Here is a 17,866-nt window from a genome sequence, read left to right as displayed (position 1 = left end):
CTGGATTAAAGCAAGAATAAATACCGCCTTGTAGAGCTTTACATATTTTTTTTTCAAAGCAGTTTTGCACAGCATCTCCTTCGATCCTCTGAGGTTGGTAGCATTCACAGTGTTTTCTCCATTACATAGATGAGAAACGGACATAAGAAGGTTAAATAACCCGCCTGAGATCACATAGGTAAGAGCACTAAATTCTCCTTGTTTCCAAAAGAGCTATGCCCACTCTATGTCTAGAAGGACACATTTGGACAGCAGCCATGGAAGTCTTGCTATACCATCTTAACTATGTCCTGCCCCAGTCAGCTCTCTTGCTTTTGGAAAGATATGGCAAATAACCTTTACTTTGGGCTTGGGCATTTCTCTTTCCCCCTTCATCACTCTGTTTCCTGAAAGAACAATTAAGATCCATCTGGGACTAATTATAGCGATTCTTGAATTTGAACCTGCAGCCATTACCAGATTGAGGTCACTTATTTTAAATTAACTTGCCTGGTCAGAACACAGGTTTGGTTATCTTCAGAGCCCAGTGCAGATAGGCACCAGCTCACTCAGACTTTTGATTAACCAGCTAAATAACCTGCACTGTGACAAACTGCCTATGATGTGATGGAGTCGTTCATTTGCATTCAGACAAGGATCAAAATGCATTGTCAGAGCTTCAGGGACTGAGTCCTAGAAACCTTCACACAGTCTCTTGTTCAAGGCTGTGAGCCTCTTGCCTCTGGTTCCTTCTAATTAGTTTTCCTGTGCTTTTGTTCAGATTATCCAACATTCATCACAAGTGCAGCCTGTGATTAAACAATGACAACTCGTGTCATATGCTGATAGGGAATCGAAAATTGGAGTCATAATCATATGAACCAAGCCCACGGCTTTAAGAAATAATTAGGGGAAACCAAAGGAAAATTCCCAGGGTGCCCCACAATAAAGGAGAATTTCCAAAGATTCAGGCTATAACTGCTCCTCACTTAGGTAATAATATATAATAACAGGAGGTGCTCAGTCTTTATTGAATTGAATCCATAGTGGGAGCTGATCATTCCACAGAAACCACGATAGCTCTTATGATTAGTAATTATTATTATGGCTGCTCACACTTAGTGACTGGGCTTGGAGTCAGACACATCTGATTTCGACTCCAGGCTTCATCATTTTCTGCCTGTGAGGCCTCAGGCAAATCAGCCAACAGTTCTTTGTGCTTCAGTTTCCTAACATGGAAGACGAAATTAATAATAGTGCCTAACTTGCAAGGTTGTGGTGGGGATTTGATGAGATAAAACATGTTAAAAAAAAATCACTTTCCACAGTGCCTTGTACACAGTAAGTGCTCAATAAATGTTAGCTTATGTTTGTCTTCTGTCGTATTCCACCACCAGACCTTGTCCAGGGCACCTCCCCACCCGGGATCCTCCTTCCCTTCTCTCTGCCAAAAACAATTCCCCACATCATTCAACATCTAGTCTAAAAGATACCTTCCTCTCCAGGGGGAAAGCCTTCCAGCATCTGAACTTGGTCACTGCCCATCCCCTTGACTTTTCTAGATTTTGTATTATTTTAAATGGCACCTTCGATCTACTGCTTCATGAGCAATGTGGACTTTTCTCCAGGGTGTACTTAAGCCTTCCATGTTAGAAACATTAAGTACCACGTTGGTGCCATGCAATGGGGGTACAAGTTGTGTAAAGAGAGAGGGGTAGGGGCTTCCAGGTGGCCCAATGGTCAAAACTCCATGCTTCCAATGCAGGGGGCCTGGATTTGATCCCTGCCCTGTTGGGGAAGTAAGATCCCACATGCTGCACAGTGTGGCCAAAAAATAAATTAAATTACTTTACAAAAAACAGAGATGGAGGCATAAAGGGAAGTAATATCGCTTCAGCCCCGTTATATCTCGAGCCCTCTGCTGGGAATTCTGCACGTATGCCTTACAATAACCATAATGCAATAGGTGTCATTATGAGCCCTACTTTACATATGTGGGAAGTGAGGCTCAGTGAGGGAAATGACTTGTCCAAGGTCACTCAGCTACAATGAGGAGAAACTGGTGTTCTAGGTCAGTCTGATTCCATAGGCCACTCCCACCACCATCACACTTTACTACCTACCTCGTTATTTTTATCAATTGCAGTGATGCAAATCAAAGCAATATGTAGATAAAAGAGTGTGACATAAGGTCATTGCAGTTATAGCAGATACTGTTGGTGCTCCCCACCCCCCTTATTGGGCACTAGCCTTTTTCATCCATGCCAACAGCATCCTATTGTCAGCATGTGCTGTTCTCACTTGAAGTCAGATAAATCAGATGTGTTGGGGAGGAATTAATCCTCCTGGCAGAAGCTACCAGCCAGTGGTGAGTGGGAACTGAGAGACACAGACTTCAACTTCCTGGCCCTTCAGATGGGTGAGCAGCAGACCACTCCCAGAGGTGCTCAGACCCCCCTGCTCATCCGTGCACCTGTGCTGGCTTCTTCCCCTTTGCTATCTCATGTCCTCACCCCACTACGAGTGCATCTTGGAATCAATCCCCAATGAAACCACTGGTCCTCTAATCTCTGTCTCAGGGTCTACCCAGAAATTCCTCCTTTGGCACCTTCCCCAGGAGTCTGCGCAGGTGTCCTTGGGCTGGCCCCTGCCTGCCCAGGGCTTCCCAGGGCAGTTTGCCAAGGGTGCACCCCATAAGTTCAATATCTCCCTTCTTACTCCTTTTCATGAGACTCAATCATGGACGATCCTGCTTTTAGTTTTTCAAAGCGCATTTATTATCATCTGGATAGCTAGTTCTTCAAGTTCGGTGTGCATCACAGTCAACTGTGTGTTGAATCGCAGACTCCGGGGTCCTAAACCAGACTCTGTGAATCAGACTCTCTGAAGAGCGGTGCCCGGGTACTTGCGTCTTCACAGACACCCCAGGTGATCCATGCCACCCCAAGGTTGAGCCACCAAGGAAGGTGGATCGTGTTCCTTAGTGTTCTCTCTACTGCCACAGCCTCTGTGATTCAAGTGAGAAAGCCTGGAATAGCCATGCCTCCTTGCTCCTGAAATGAAGCATAGATTGGCCAAGTCCAGTTGTTACTGTCAGAGTGGGGTGATCCGAGACCCCTGAGTAATGCTGTAGACATCCATCTTACTGATCGTGCCAAATTTCTGTTCTCACCCCTCTCACTGCCCCCCCATCCCCATTCTCTTCTGTGGTAGAAACACTGTGATGCCTACACATGAAAAATTAGGTGATGGCCTGTGCTTCTTTGTCTGTGGGCAGAACCATCCCCTGCTTTCCCACACACATCTTCTTCCAAGACACACTTTCTGTGTGGTCTGAATTCATGGTCCTGATTAATGTTGGAGGCAGGACAGTGGCAGGTGGCAGTGTGAGTTACTTTGCTGTTGGTTTACCCCCAGTTCAATTCACCCCTCTGCTCTAAGTGCAAACCTCAGCTCCTTCCCTGGACCTCCAACCCAGAGCTATCCAGACCAGTGCCCTCGATACCCCTCCACACCAAGTTCTGATGTCTCTCCAAATCCCTCACCCCACAGCAGCAGGAAACTATATCTCTCCATTTTAAGAGTGAGGACATAAAATCAGGGAAGGCTTCATGGAGGAGGCTGCATATGAGATGTGCCTTGAAGGATAGATGTGATTGTCACAGAGAAGGATAGGGGAAACATCGCAATAGGAATAAGGAAGGGAACACGTAACTAAGATAGGTAGGATAAGCATTGGGCACTGTGTTAGGAGCTGTAGACATTGATACAGCATTTCATTTATTCCTCACTGCAATTCTGTGAGGTAGGTACTAATGATAGACCCATTTTACAGACAAGTTCATTGAATCAGAGAGTTTAAGTTAACTGCCCAAAGTCACATAGCTATTAAAGGGCAAAGTAGGGACCTAAACCCAGGTAGTCTAGCCTATACTCTTGACCACCCTACTTCACGGCCTCTCAACTATTATGTTCCCTGTTTTACAGCTGGAAAACTGAAACTGAGAGGTCAAGTAACTTGCCTAATGTTTCACAGCTTGGACTTGGCAAAGCTGGGATGCACTGCCCTTAGCAGATCACCTTTTCTTTACTATATAACCACTTATGCCCCTTCTAACTTAGCTTTTCCAATGAACCGTATCAGTCACAATTTCTTATGGAGCCAACCCTGGCTTACCACTACAACAAATGCCTATAGCTGGTCCAAATAAAAATCTTCCCTCTAGTGTGTAAGCACTGTAAAACAGCAAGACTCTCCTGAAATCAAGAGAAATAGCCCTCTGAAATACATCTCTGTTTTCAAAATAGCATTCTCTTTAAGTCACCTGTTTGTCAGGCTCCCACTTATAAAAACCACAGGAAAAAAATTCTTTAGTTGGAGACAAAGGCCTTTCTATCTCTAGCAGGTTATGAGTTAATCATTCTCAGTATGCTGTACATATTTCTGTTCTCACAGTTCTCCTGATGGGTTATAGTTGTCTCTTAACTTGGCAATCTTTCCGACTCTAATGGTGGGATCCTCCAGGCTAGGCACCAGGTCCTGGTGACCTCTGCCTCCCCAGTGTCTGGCCCCAGGATTGGTACAGAGCAGGCCTTCACCAAATGTTCACTGAAAGAAGGAATGAATGAAATGTGGTTCAGAGAAGCAGTCTTTCCATCCACTGGGTACTTCTGAGTCCAGTGGTATGCAGGTAAACTGACTTTCAAGGTGGGGGGGGGTCCTAATTTGTAGTGTTGGCTAATTTCTGTGATGTATTGGATTACCCCCAAAAATTCATTTGGGCTTTTCCATACCATCTAACAAAAACTCAAACTAACTTTTGGCCAGACCAATAAATATTTCCACCATGGCTGACTTCAAGCTACCAATAGTTTATTGTATCAGTGTGATCACAAAAGTGCATGAGCTATCAGATGAGGACGAGAATGGAAATTCAAATAGCGAAAGTGAAAGCCCAAACCACACATTTGCGAATTAGGAGAATTCTGTGTTTTACAGCCCAGAAACTAAGCTTCTATCATTTGTCATCCATTTTCAAATTGAGATAAACTTAAACGACACAGCTCCCAGAAAAGAGAGAAACTTGCCAAGTAAGGAACTATCCTGAAAACCAAAGGCCCAGGAAGCACACTGGGTTTCTGAGATACATTTTCTTTTATTTGAAAATGATGACATGTTTACTTGCTTCCTTCAGCAATCAGAAGATTTCCCAGAGTAGGGTGTCAAATGTTGGAAGCATTGCACAGACAGCAAATGCATTCACAGAGGCAAAATCAGGGAGTTTGAAGGAGAACATCTCACTCTCCACACCCCATGTTTCTTCGTCTCCCCTCCCAGCTTAAAGGCCTCAACATCCTGGGATGAACCTGGGTGTCTAAAACTCTACCCAACCCTCCATGGTTTGGCTTTTGCACAATGTAATGGAGCTAATAAGTAAATGGTAGGATTTGAATCCAGAACCACCTGACTTCAAGGTTCACAGCTCTTTCTAGAACATCATCTTTAACAAACACTTCTTGTAAGCTTTCAGGGTGATTCAGATCACATCTCTGAAGAGTTTGAGACTCTTGCAAGTTTCAACTCTATAAGGCATCATTTCAGGTGAGATACTGGAATTCTTGATCCTGATACATATCTACAGATGGGAAAGTGTGGGTCCTGGGCCAGTGAAGGAAGTCCTGCAATATCCCGCCCATATCCAAGTGGTTGTGGCTGGTTAAAAAAACACATGTTGGGGTGACTACTCAGACTTATGCCAGATGATGCCTTTCCTTTTTTCTTAAATCCAAGTAATGAATCCAGTGTCACTGCCAAGCCTTCTACTTACCACCTGTACAGTCCTTCAAGTAGGCCTTGAGATTCAAGATTATAGGGCTTTGGGTCCAATTTTACAACACCTACAGAGAAAAGAAAAAAGATACAACTTGATATTTAGCATAAAGTTGTAAATATTAAAACAAAAGTTGTTGTAAGTGTGAACATAAAATAGTTGACAGTAAATTTCATAAAAGAATGCATAAAGGACACTGCTATATAAAATGTATTGTTTAAAATAAGTTATCAGTGATTTAGGGAGATAGCTGCTACAAAATGCAGAGACTACAAAAGTCAGCCATATAGCTATGTTGAAGAGAAACTAACGTTCTTTCTTGCTGTATTATTCTAGGTTGAATACTAGTTAAAATCACCCATACCTCACCTCCTGGGAAAAAAGCCTAGAGTATTGCAAATAGAAATAGGGTGCTGTGAAAGGTCTTCTAGATGAGATATTTTAAGAAAAGACACAATATTTGGAAATGCATCATTTTACTGGAAGTTAGGCTGATGGAAAAGTCAGATGTTTTAAGTATTTATCATTCGCCCTATGACCAAGAACTCTAGCTGATCAAAGCTGCTGGGCTTCCTAGGTGGGGCAGCACAAGTAAATTGCCTTAGGAAAGCCTTTGTAAGTTTCCACATTTGTACGCAGTCTTGGGCATTATCTGCTACCTCCCAAACTGCCCATCATCTTGCTCCCTTACAAGACTCATGACCTTTTGAAAGTAGATGGGGATACTCTTAAGATTTGAACCATAAGGCAAATAAAACTTGCTTTGTCTGGACAGGAAGACATGGTCTGTATTCTCTTCCCTAAAGGCACAGCTGCATTAAGGTAATATTCACCACTACTCCTGATGGTACACCAGAGGATTTGCAGTGACATCTGGATGAATAGATTTTGTTTTCACACAATTGTATTTATTTTCTTGTATGTAGTTTCATGGATATTATTGCTTTGGACACTGCTAAATTTAAGTAAACAAGCAGCAATAGAGATAAATATCAAGAAAATGATAGTATTGTGGTATGTGGATAGATCACAAATTGTTAAGGAAATTTCTGAGGATATGAAATTTGAGAAATAATGTTTTAGGGTTAATACAATGAGGCGTTCTCACCAAGATCAACATGTGTTGAAATGGTCTCTTAGTCCTCCAGGCAAGAATGATCTGTTGCTCCTGTTGTGGCCATTTATTGCCTCTTATTTGTATGTTCCCTTTGCCTCTCCCGCTGTTTAAATCTTCTGCATATTCTATTCAGTCACAGTGAATGTAATATTGAAGTCTGGGAAGTGAAACTTCCCAAAGACATGTTCTTGGGTGAAATCTTTGCCCTCTAATCCCCACATCCTAGCATTTTATTGGATGCCCTATTCAATTGCCTGCTCTCTGTATAAGCTTTCCCTGTAGACAGTATATGCGCTGATGAGATTTCTTGGTTATCCTCCATTTTCCTTCTTTATGAAAAGCTTTAGCCTTTCTTTTTCCATCTGCACCCTCCCCATCGCCACTGGACTGACTCTGGTATGGGTGACCGACTCTTCTCTGCTTCACTAATCCAGCACATTTATTCAAGTCAGATGCCTACAAAATGAAGCCCTGACATTCAGTGTGTGCAGATTGAGATTATTAGAAAAATAATTCTAAAGAAACTGACTTCTGATATATGTTTACTAAGACTAAAGCAATTTAGTAGCTTGGGGTTTTCATTCAAGAAAATGAATGGCTTTTATCATATCTGATGGAAGATTTCTTCTGGGAAGTCTGGCATATTCTGAGGCTGATTTCTGCTACATATATCAGAAGTTAATTCCTTTAGAATTATTTTTCTAATCTCAATCTGCTGAAATTAGATAGGTTGCCACAGGATAGCAGTATATTCTTATAATTGAGGAAGCAGAAAAGGGAGGGCGACTGAAAAAAAAGTCTTCTCTTTGAACACACACACACACACACACACACGTGGTCTAATAGTTTTTCTTAAAGAGAAAATATCTATACAATGGGTAAATCTGGTGAATTAACACCAGAAACCTGCTTCATCTCTCTCCCCAGCCCTCCAAACATTCTCAGGGTACCTAAATCAAAGAGAAACAGATTAAGGTGAACAGCAAGGCATGTTCTATACTCAAAGCAAGATCAATCTTTATACATAGATCCTTTTTTGGCACTGATGTAGAAAATCCAAACATGGAGATACTTAGGTCTGCAAATAACCTAATCTGCATACCAGATGGATCTAAGGGGAAAAAACATAGACACTTTTCTACACATACATTTTTTTTAATGTGAGCACAGAAAAACAGATGCTTTTGCTCCCAAAGGGTCTGTGGGCCTCTCTCAAGTAGTCTTATGGAGCAATTTAACTTCAAATTTCTAAAATAATGCAGATTAAGCATTAAATTGGAAAAGAAAGGGCCTCTAGAAAACCAACTCAATATTTTCTGAATTATTTTTAGCTGCTCAATAATACTCAGCCCCCAATTTCACAGAGAAGTGGATGAGGGTATCAACAAGGGGACGTCTCCCCACAGTGGGTCGACTATGATTCACTGACTTCATTAACAAATAATTTAATGCTCTGCTACATGCACGGTTCAGTGAGTTCATATATAAGAGCTTTTTCTTCTGTGAATGAAACTATTGTCTAAGTCTCACTGAATGAGGATTGTGGCACTTTTTTCTTTCAGGTCCTATTTGTGGGCATAAAAATAAATCTCCTTAAAACAACGAATTTTATCTACATTTCACACTTGTTCCCTTCTTGCATTGATCATCTGCCATCACATCAAGCCATCCATCTTTTCCAACAAATCTTAGAAAGGCACAGCGAATACACAACATGGATTTGGGAACTGGGTATTTCCTCCTGAGATTTCACAGTAGACTGTAAAATGGCTTTTATACTTGAAGTTCTGAAACTAATTCAGGAAGAGCGATTATAATTGCTATAAAAGCAAAGTTGAATATTCTATTGGTTACCAGAGTCATTAAAGAACTGAAGGCACAATTTATGCCTTGTTCATTTGTAGCAGATGGAAAGAAGAAAGATTTAAGACTAACTGAACAAGAACTGCTGTCATTAACTAGTTCACTTGTGCACAGTATTACGCACAAGCCTTCCATCCCACCCTTCTTCCCACAAGCCCTACACCAAAAATTCAAAAAAAGGAAAGACCAAGAGCAAACCATGACACTTTTGGCAGTGAGGCCTCACTTAGCTCACATTCGTAGGATCGTTGCTGTCCTATGTAAGTAAGATTTCGAGATAATTGAAATGTATTCTCCTAGGTATTGGGAATTTGAGCATTTCTGATGGAAACTTTCCCTAAAATGTATTCTAATTTCCCCAGGTTTTTCAGCAGAAATTACTGAACACAACAAGCTATACCCTGATGACTCAGGCACTCAGGATGAACATCCATGATTATACTGTAGTACAATGTCGTCTATATTTTTTTTCCAGACTCCTTCTTCCTCTTTAAGTCAGTCTGTCACTTCCTCTGCTGCCAATGTACCTCATTCTAACATCACTCCCCTCTCTCCATAGACACCTCGTTCAATTTGTAGCTTTTCATTTACTGTGAACTGGAAAACCAAGATTGGTAGGAATTGTAAGTTAAATAAGAGTGAAGAAGGCACTGAAAGTAAAGATGAAGAAATAATTACAGCCTTTAAGTTTCTGTGACACCTAAAGGTTCCTATCTTTAGATAACTTTCCCATCTCTTCCAGTTTAAGCTTAATTTCAAAAGGGTAGTACTGTGAGAGAGCTACGTTCAAATAAGTGAGTTTGTTTGACACAGACCATCTGGGCTTGGGTTAAAGTGGGTATTCTAATAGCTTCAGATTTTTCTGTAACTGAGAAACAATATCTTAGTAAATGACCCCTCTCCACAGTTATCTAACCCCACATCATTACATGATGCACGTCCCAAACCCTTTTGCAGATGTTATTCAGTTTGATCCCGACAACACTGCTGAGATAGGAAAGGCCAGGCTCATGGTCCAAGATTACAGATAAGGTGATGGAGGCTGGAGAAAGTTAAGTGATTTGCCTATAATCAAGCTGAGTACGTGACAAGGTTGGGCACCTGGGTTCTCTTTGAGGGGGCTCATCTAATAATACTTATGTTTTCTATGGCTCCCTCTCGTCTTCCTGATTCTCCAAAGGAGACTAAAACCTGCGTCTGGCGAGACAGACTTACTCTGTTTCCTTTAGGCTCACTTCTTTATTTCTCTCCAAGCTCTGTCAGATGTCTTAGGAATCTGACTCATTTTTCTAACAGAACTCAAACCTCCCGATTTTATTGTGTTGAGGGTTGTCAGGGAATTAAAAATTCAACAAATGTATGGCCCCAACTTGCCATCAAAAGTTAACAGATGTCACCAGGAAGGATGTTTTTTGCCAGCGGACACTGAAGAATACATCCCAGCAGATACCTAACAGCTCATTTTATGTCATGGTGGTGTGAGAAATCACCTCCTCAAGACAATCATTAACCTTTCATTCCCTCCATAAACAATCAGTTAGATATGTGGCTCATATTTTAAATTAATTGAAATCAGCTCTCTCCCTCTCTGGACTTGAAATGACTGGAAATAAGCATGCTATTTACATATGTGTTTCCATTCCTCTATCCCTCCCAGCAGACTGTGGACATCTCTTCATCCTCTTCTCCAAGAACCTAAAGTCATTATTGACATTTGACATTTAGCACATATTAAGAAACCATGTAATGTACTGCCAAGAGTGGTTTCTGGAGGTACAGAGACCTACATCCTAAGTCGAGCTTTAGTATTTCTTAGCTATGCGGCCTTGGATAAATTACATAAATTCTCTTTGGTTGAGATTCCTCATCTGCAAAATGAAACCAATGGTACTTAAGCTGTTAAACTGTTCCAGGGAATACAGCACCTAGCATAGTGCCTGACATATACTAGGCACTCAGTTAAGGGTAGCTGGTTTTAATATTATCATCATGGCCCTTTATATATAGTTCTGGTTTGAGATGTATACAATGTTGTTGTTTTCTCCAGTTGTTCTTAGACCCTTGACAGCTGTGTCCATAGAGGAATGTATGATGAAGTTTAATGGCCCCTTATTTGCACAGGTTCCAAATATGATATTCATACTTTTGTGTTATTTTTCTAGAAGAGGGCTCATAAAGTAAAATTAGCTTCAAGCTTCTGTAAAACCTGGTTCTGCCTCTGGTAGTATCTTTAACCTCTATTTTATCCCCTGCCCTGTTCCCACTCCCGTATACTACTCTGCACATAGTCAGTCCTCAATAAAATGACATTTTATAAAATCCTTAATTAACCAGAATTTTTCCTGTACTTAACCATGAGGAAATAAGCTTATGTCAGGTATTTTGTCAAAAACTTCCAACTGCCAACTGATACATTTAGTTGGAAAGTGTTCAATCCACTTATATGTTTTCAGATAATAAAAATGCACTGTGTGAACTGTAAAACTTGGTGTTAATACAGTGTTTCTCATGAAAATTAGGCTAACAGTGATGACCTTAAGGCACGGTTTCTCAGCCTCAGCACTACTGACACTTCAGGCTGGATAATTCTTTGTTGTGGGGGCTGCCCTGTGCACTGTCACCCCTCCCAGACAGGACAACCCAAATGTCTCCAGGCATCACCAGATGTCCCCTAGAGGAAAATCCCCTCCCCCACAGCCTAGGGTATCACAGTCAACACCAAAAGAGGTACAGATGTTCACAAGTCTTTCATATTAAGGTAGGAAAAGGCAGGCATGCGTTTTAGGAAAGTTTTTTTTTTTTTCCCCTCACATCACTTCTGCTAGAAAAGTTTTCAATAAGCCAAAGCAACCTCGATTAACCTGAAAATCCCATTAACCCCATTCCTTGTGTGTTCTATTCCCTAAGCATTCCAGATAAAGAAAGAAAAATGTACCATACATTCTATTTTCTAATTTGTATGCAAAGTTCAGCCCATTTTCTGGCTCAGCAGCTAAGTACAGAAATCCAGTTCATGGGTGAGGGCTCATCAGCTTCATCACTTTTGCCATCTATTTTAAGTGACACTGATGCTACTGACCTGGAAGTTTAGAGAGCTTCTTTTGCCCCTGTTGTTGACATTTTTAACTTTCACATTAGCAGTTCGTCCTGTTATCCTCTGCCTGAAAGTAAAATGCAACAAAAAGCAATCCGGCCCAATTCACTGTGATTTACTGTGTATAAAAGACCTAACACTTTGGTGATTATTTAAAAGTAATTTGCTGTAGCCATCCCAATGATTGTGCAATTGAAAAATGTCCTTGAGTAAGCAATATGTATTATCTTTTATTTCTGCAGGTTGTGATCCTGGGGAAACATTCAAGAGGTTACCACTACATGCTTGCTAACCTGGTAAGAACAAGCAGAGTTCAAGTTTTCCAGGGCATTACATCCTGTTTAGTTTGTGTCACCTGTAGTTATCCCAAAAGGAAATATGAGAGAAACCTAATGTGTTTTCTAGACACTTGGAGAAATGAGTCCATAAATACAAAAACCTGAATGCAGTAGCCTGTTCTCAATTATGCTGTCTCTGTTTTAGCTGTGAAGCTTATATTCTCTCATTTAAAATAATACTAATTTGATATGATTCTTCACTGATTATTCTTAGATTTAACTTGGATTTGAAATGTCAACCATTTTAATCAGGTTTGAAATGTAAAACAAGGGACAGAGGATACAAGAAACAGACTCTTTCCTCCAATTACTCCAAGTGTATGTGTACATTTGTACTGGATTTGTCTTTCTAGAAACAGTCCACTACCAAATCTTTTCAAACCAGATGTGGAAAAGTAGGTTTGAACAAGGAACATTCAGCGATCTTGTCAAAGGGTATAGCAACCTTTCTAAGTATAGTAAAATCCAACTTGAATCTTTAACTTCAAAGTCCCCATGCCTTTAAAATTTGTGACATTCTAGAAATTAGTATTTCATTAAGGTTGGTTTATAGCTCTTCTTTCTCTGAAAGGACATTGGTTTAGGAATTACAAAATGGGTTCTAAATCAGTAATATCTGTTTGGCAGTGCTTCTGAATAATACTATCTCCCTGAAATGAAAGGGGAATGCTAAACTATCACTGTGATACTAAGAATCTATTAAACTATTACATAATATGAGTTCTAGCCCCAAATTTATTTCATTAGCACAAGAGAATCATTATAGAACTCTTAAACCAAAAGAATAGAAACAAAGATGAGAGATTATTGTAATTATATTCTTAGATTTCTTAAATCAAAGAAAAATATCTTATTTTGTTTTAATAATGATTTTTTTAATGGCTAAGTGTTACTTAAACCTCCTTCTTAAGAAATGCATGCACTCAAACACTTTGTAAGATGAAGATTAGAGCTACTGCTTTGAAATGTTGTATGCATCTTCTCCAATAAATTGCTCAAAGTGGAGCACTTCAGTCCATTGTAGGGATAAATGGATTGATTCTTTTGCAACGAGAAATCTTGATTCTTAATTTACATCTGAGTACATCCAATTTGTTTTCAGGTAACTGATAAGTAAAGGATGTTTGTTGACTCACTGGGGGTTAGACCAGGGCTTGGCAGAAAACATGGAAGTTACAGGAAGGTACCTGAGGCACTTACTGATGGATTTTTACCATTGCTTCCCCACCCATAAGTATTTTGCTTTCTCTCCTTCCTTCCTTCCTCTCTTTCTTTCTTCTTCCCTCTCCCTTTCTCCTCTCCTATGCCTAAGGTTCACTCATCACTGATGGTACATGAGATGACTTTAGATAGTGCACACACAAACTTTTTTTTATTATAATTGTAAACATGCTTATTTACTATGCATTAGAAAAACATAAAACTAGCACATCAAAATCCAAATTTTATGGATGGTGTTACTTCATACAGATAGAGATTTAACAACAAATGAAATAAATTTTTATCTGTCAAATGTATCAGATAAACAATAGCATGTTGCTATAAACAGATACAGCAAAATCCATTCAGGGTATATGCAGTTGTGGTGCTACATGGATGACTGAAGTTTGGGGAAGAGCATTGAACTTGGGGTCAGAAAGTTTGGATTGTCATACTGACTTGGGACGTTGAGTAGGTCACCTCACCTTTGACGACCTCAGTTTCCTTGCTATAAAACTCAGATGGGAGTGGGGAGTTCACTGATGTATTGGGTGGGTCCTTTGGAAGCAGATACCAACATATAAGTGAAGGTACACGACAATTTATTGGGAATAATACCCGTGAAAAATAAAAGAGAGAAGAACACAACACAGGTCTGATACTAGCGAAGGAAGGAAGTTTCATAAAAAGATCTTCAGACCATGGGCTAGCACAACAGGGAGCTCCCCCATGCTGCCCCTAAATGGCGAGCCATTGTACCCCAACCTTGCTCAGCCATTGGCTGGCAGCTGTCTGGGAAGCACATACCCCTCGCTTGAGAACTGAGGCAAACCCTGAATGCACCTGAAGCTGGAGACTATTGGCCAACTCAAGTCCTGGAGGCAGTTTCTGTGTTGAAAGATCTGAGCCTGAACCAAGCACATCAATGACTGTCTCAGTTGGCCGAAGGTGACTAGATAATCTCCAAAGACCTTGCCCATCCTGGATTTCTAACCGGGCCTCCCTAATCCTACTGACAATCCTTCAGCACTTTGGTTTCCATTTGGAGAACCAGACCTGATGGAAGGGAAAGAGTATGGAGCGACAGAACGGCAAGAGAGAATCATTAGGACAAGGCTGGGGAGAAGAATGGTCAGCTGGGTGCCTACCACAGATCTCAAAATTGTGCAACCATGGAAGGATGCCTACTACAGGAATAAGCAAAATCCATTTCCTCAGAAAGAATGGAATATATAGTGTCATGCCAGTCTGGATGATGAAAACATGAATTTGTTTGCCATACTTTCAGCGGCCACTCCTTCTCTTCCTCTAGTGACCTTCTTTCCATTTACACCCAGCCACGTGTTTCCATAAGCTCCTGTTCTCTATATCAAATTTCATATGGTCAATACAGATAGGAATTGTTACTGATCTCTGATAAAATATGAGATGCATTATCTCTTCTGTGGTTACCAGATTTTTTAAGCAGATAAAAATACCCCAAAGATACATGTACATATAAACACACAGCAAACCGTAACGATTTAGACATCATTTAGACAATCAAAAACAGGTAAGTGGAGCTAAGAAGGTGTTTCCTTTAAAGATGAGCCAGCTGAACAAAAGTTGAGGACACACACAAGAGAAGAAGTTCTTGTCTGAATCTTGGAGCAACAACTATACAGAACCACTGCCTTCTTCTACAAATGCAAAGTCAAAAACACTCACACTGCCTGCCTAAGCTTTCTGGAACCACCTGCCCCAGAGTTCCAAACATCCCCTTTGCTACTGGGTCCTATGTATCTGGCAAAGACTTCTATGTGCTTTTACATGGACCTTTCCTGGTAGCAATCCTAAAATGAGAAGATTTGGATATTCTGTGACTGCTTCAATGAAGGCTTTTCACAGGACAAGGTGTACATTTCAGAATGAACAACAGGATGCAAAAACTAACTTGTTGAAATCCCTGGAAGAAACAAAAGATTTCAGAGCACAGGCCAGAGATGTGATCTGGTCAGGGCAGAAGTGGACATGCCAATAACAAAAGAGTAAGTCTCTTACAAATTCTGTATCAGTTGGTGGTGTCATTTCTTTTTCAAAAAATTTTAAGGGAGTATGGTTGCTGTACAACGTTGTGTTAGTTTCTGCTATACAGCAAAGCGAATCAATTATACATAAATGTATATCTCCTCTTTTTTTAATTTCCTTCCAATTTAGGTCACCACAGAGCATAGAGTTCCCTGTGCTATACAGTAGGTTTTCCTTAGTTGTCTATTTTATACGTGAACACGAAAGTATTAGTCACACAGTCACGTCTGACTCTTTGCACCCCGTGGACTGTTACCTGCCAGGCTCCTCTGTCCATGGAATTTTCCAGGCAAGAATACTGGGGTGGGTAGTCCCTCCCTTCTCCAGGGGGATCTTCCTGACCTAAGGATTGAACCTGGGTCTCCCGCATTACAGGCAGAATCTTTACCATCTGAGCCACCAGGGTAGCTCCTATTTTATACATTAAAGTAAAAGTGAAAGTGTTAGTCACTCAGTCGTGCCTGATGCTTTGCGATTCCATGGACTGCAGCCTACCAGGGTCTTCTGTCCATGAGATTTTCCAGGCAAAGATACTGGAGTGGTCTGCCATTTCCTTCTCCTGGGATCTTCCCGACCGAGGGGTCGAACCTGGGTCTCCTACACTGCAGGCAGATTCTTTACCATCTGAGCCACCAGGGAAGCCCAATTTTGTACATAGTAGTATATATATGTCAATCTCAATCTTCCAATTCATCCTACCCTCCCTTCCCCTCTTGGTGTTCACACATTTGTTCTCTATGTCTCTATTTCTGCTTTGCAAATAAGTTCATCTGATTGTTATTTCCTCTTCCAGAACTCTCTTTATGGTGGAAATGTTTCTCTACTTTAGTACCAGAGGTAACCAGCATGTATACAATTTGTCAGTCAAGCAACCTCTCTTTCTTTCATGGCAAGGTCCTGGATCAGGATCCTTTCCACTGCATTCCCAGGCATGTTGAGTATTGTGATTTGTTTCATATATATCAATAATAGTATGCAGAACCCTAGACTAACCGAGGCATAATGGGGGTGGGGGGTGGGAAGCACCAGACCAGGAGCTCTGAGGAAAGTTTGAGTCCCAAGAACTGATCTGACTAGCCTGTGAGAATGAAACCTCTTTGAACCTGTTTCATCTATAAAATGAACAGATAGACCAGATCAAGGTTTTCCAAAGTATATTTGTACATGAGACAAGTGTAGGTAGTATATAGCAAACCTTCTTAGACTGGTGGGTTTTGCATCTATATTGTGTATTAGAAAAAGATTCACTCTCCTGTCAATTGTGTGAGGCTAAATTAGGTATTTAGGTTAAAAAACTTAGTCAACATAAGGAAAATATATGAGGTAAATAATAGTTCAGATGATCCACTTATATGGGAAAAAACTGTAAAGGTGGTATGGTGGTTTAGTCGCTAAGTCATCTCTGATTCTTTGTGACCCCCTGGACTGTAGCCCGCCAGGTTTCTTTGTCCATGGGATTTCATAAGCAAGATTACTGGGGTGAGTTGCCATTTCCTTCTCCAGGGGATCTTCCTGACCCAGGGATTGAACCCAGGTCTTCTGCATTGCAGGCAGATTCTTTACCAACTGAGCCACCAGGGAAGCCCCCAAAGGTGGTATGTTAGAGACTAAAATTTGAAAAACATGCCCAGCTCCTCATTTCTTCCTTCCTAGAGGGTCTGTTTGGACCAAGGAAGGCCAGGAGTGAAAGTTTAGGCACAGCAGCTGGTGGACACTGAGGATATAAGTGGGGGAGCACAACCAGCGCGTCATTAGCCTTGGAATATAAAGTCACCAGGCTGACTTCAAGTCAGTTCAAGTGGGCAAAAGCCAAGAGAGGTGTTGAGTGCTCTCAGCTACAATCTAAACAGAGCTGCAGCTCTGAAGGATCCATCAAAACTGTCTAACAGTTCACACACACACACACACCCCCCCCACACAAACCGGATCTGGGTTGAGATGGTCCAACAACAGATGTTCAGTACCCAGCCCCCAAAATAAAACAAAAATCTCCAAGCATCTGAGGTGCCCCTGTGAGACTGAGCCATAGTAGGACTCATTGAGTCCTGCACCAGTTAACTCAACCTTAGAGGACACAACAGTTTCCTCGCCTAGGCTGAGACTGATCCCAGGGTTGGGGACAGTTGGGGGCCGTACAGGAGCAAGTAATTCAGTGTCAGTTGCAAGCGGTAGGGGGCCATGGGAGATCAAGTTAGCCATTGTGCCGGGGAGAAAGGAAACTATCTGAGATGCCGCCCTACTGTGTGCTACCTGTTTTATGTAGACTTTCTCTTTAATCTCTCCAGTGAGAAGAGCTTTATTACCTAGTCACTTCCCCAAGCTTTTTAGAGATTGGGAAATGGCCTCAGAAAAGACACATGATTTGTCCAGAGTCTCC

General features: G+C 41.2%; 1 protein-coding gene across 2 annotated transcripts in view; it reads left to right on the top strand.

Annotated features, from left to right (window-relative positions):
- The window catches only part of GRIA3 (glutamate ionotropic receptor AMPA type subunit 3), a 294,601-nt gene that overhangs the window by 170,408 nt on the left and 106,327 nt on the right, over window positions 1-17,866 (top strand). For both annotated transcript variants that reach the window (XM_081567079.1, XM_081567080.1), the window contains exon 5: window positions 12,127-12,180. In XM_081567079.1, the coding sequence (XP_081423205.1) occupies window positions 12,127-12,180 (54 nt within the window). The remainder of the gene's footprint in view (window positions 1-12,126; window positions 12,181-17,866) is intronic.

Source organism: Giraffa tippelskirchi, chromosome X, assembly GCF_054371585.1.
Source record: "Giraffa tippelskirchi isolate mGirTip1 chromosome X, T2T-mGirTip1v1.2.pri, whole genome shotgun sequence".
NCBI lineage: Eukaryota > Metazoa > Chordata > Mammalia > Artiodactyla > Giraffidae > Giraffa > Giraffa tippelskirchi.
Note: the sequence above shows the minus strand (reverse complement) of the source record. Positions and strands in the feature narration are given on the sequence as shown.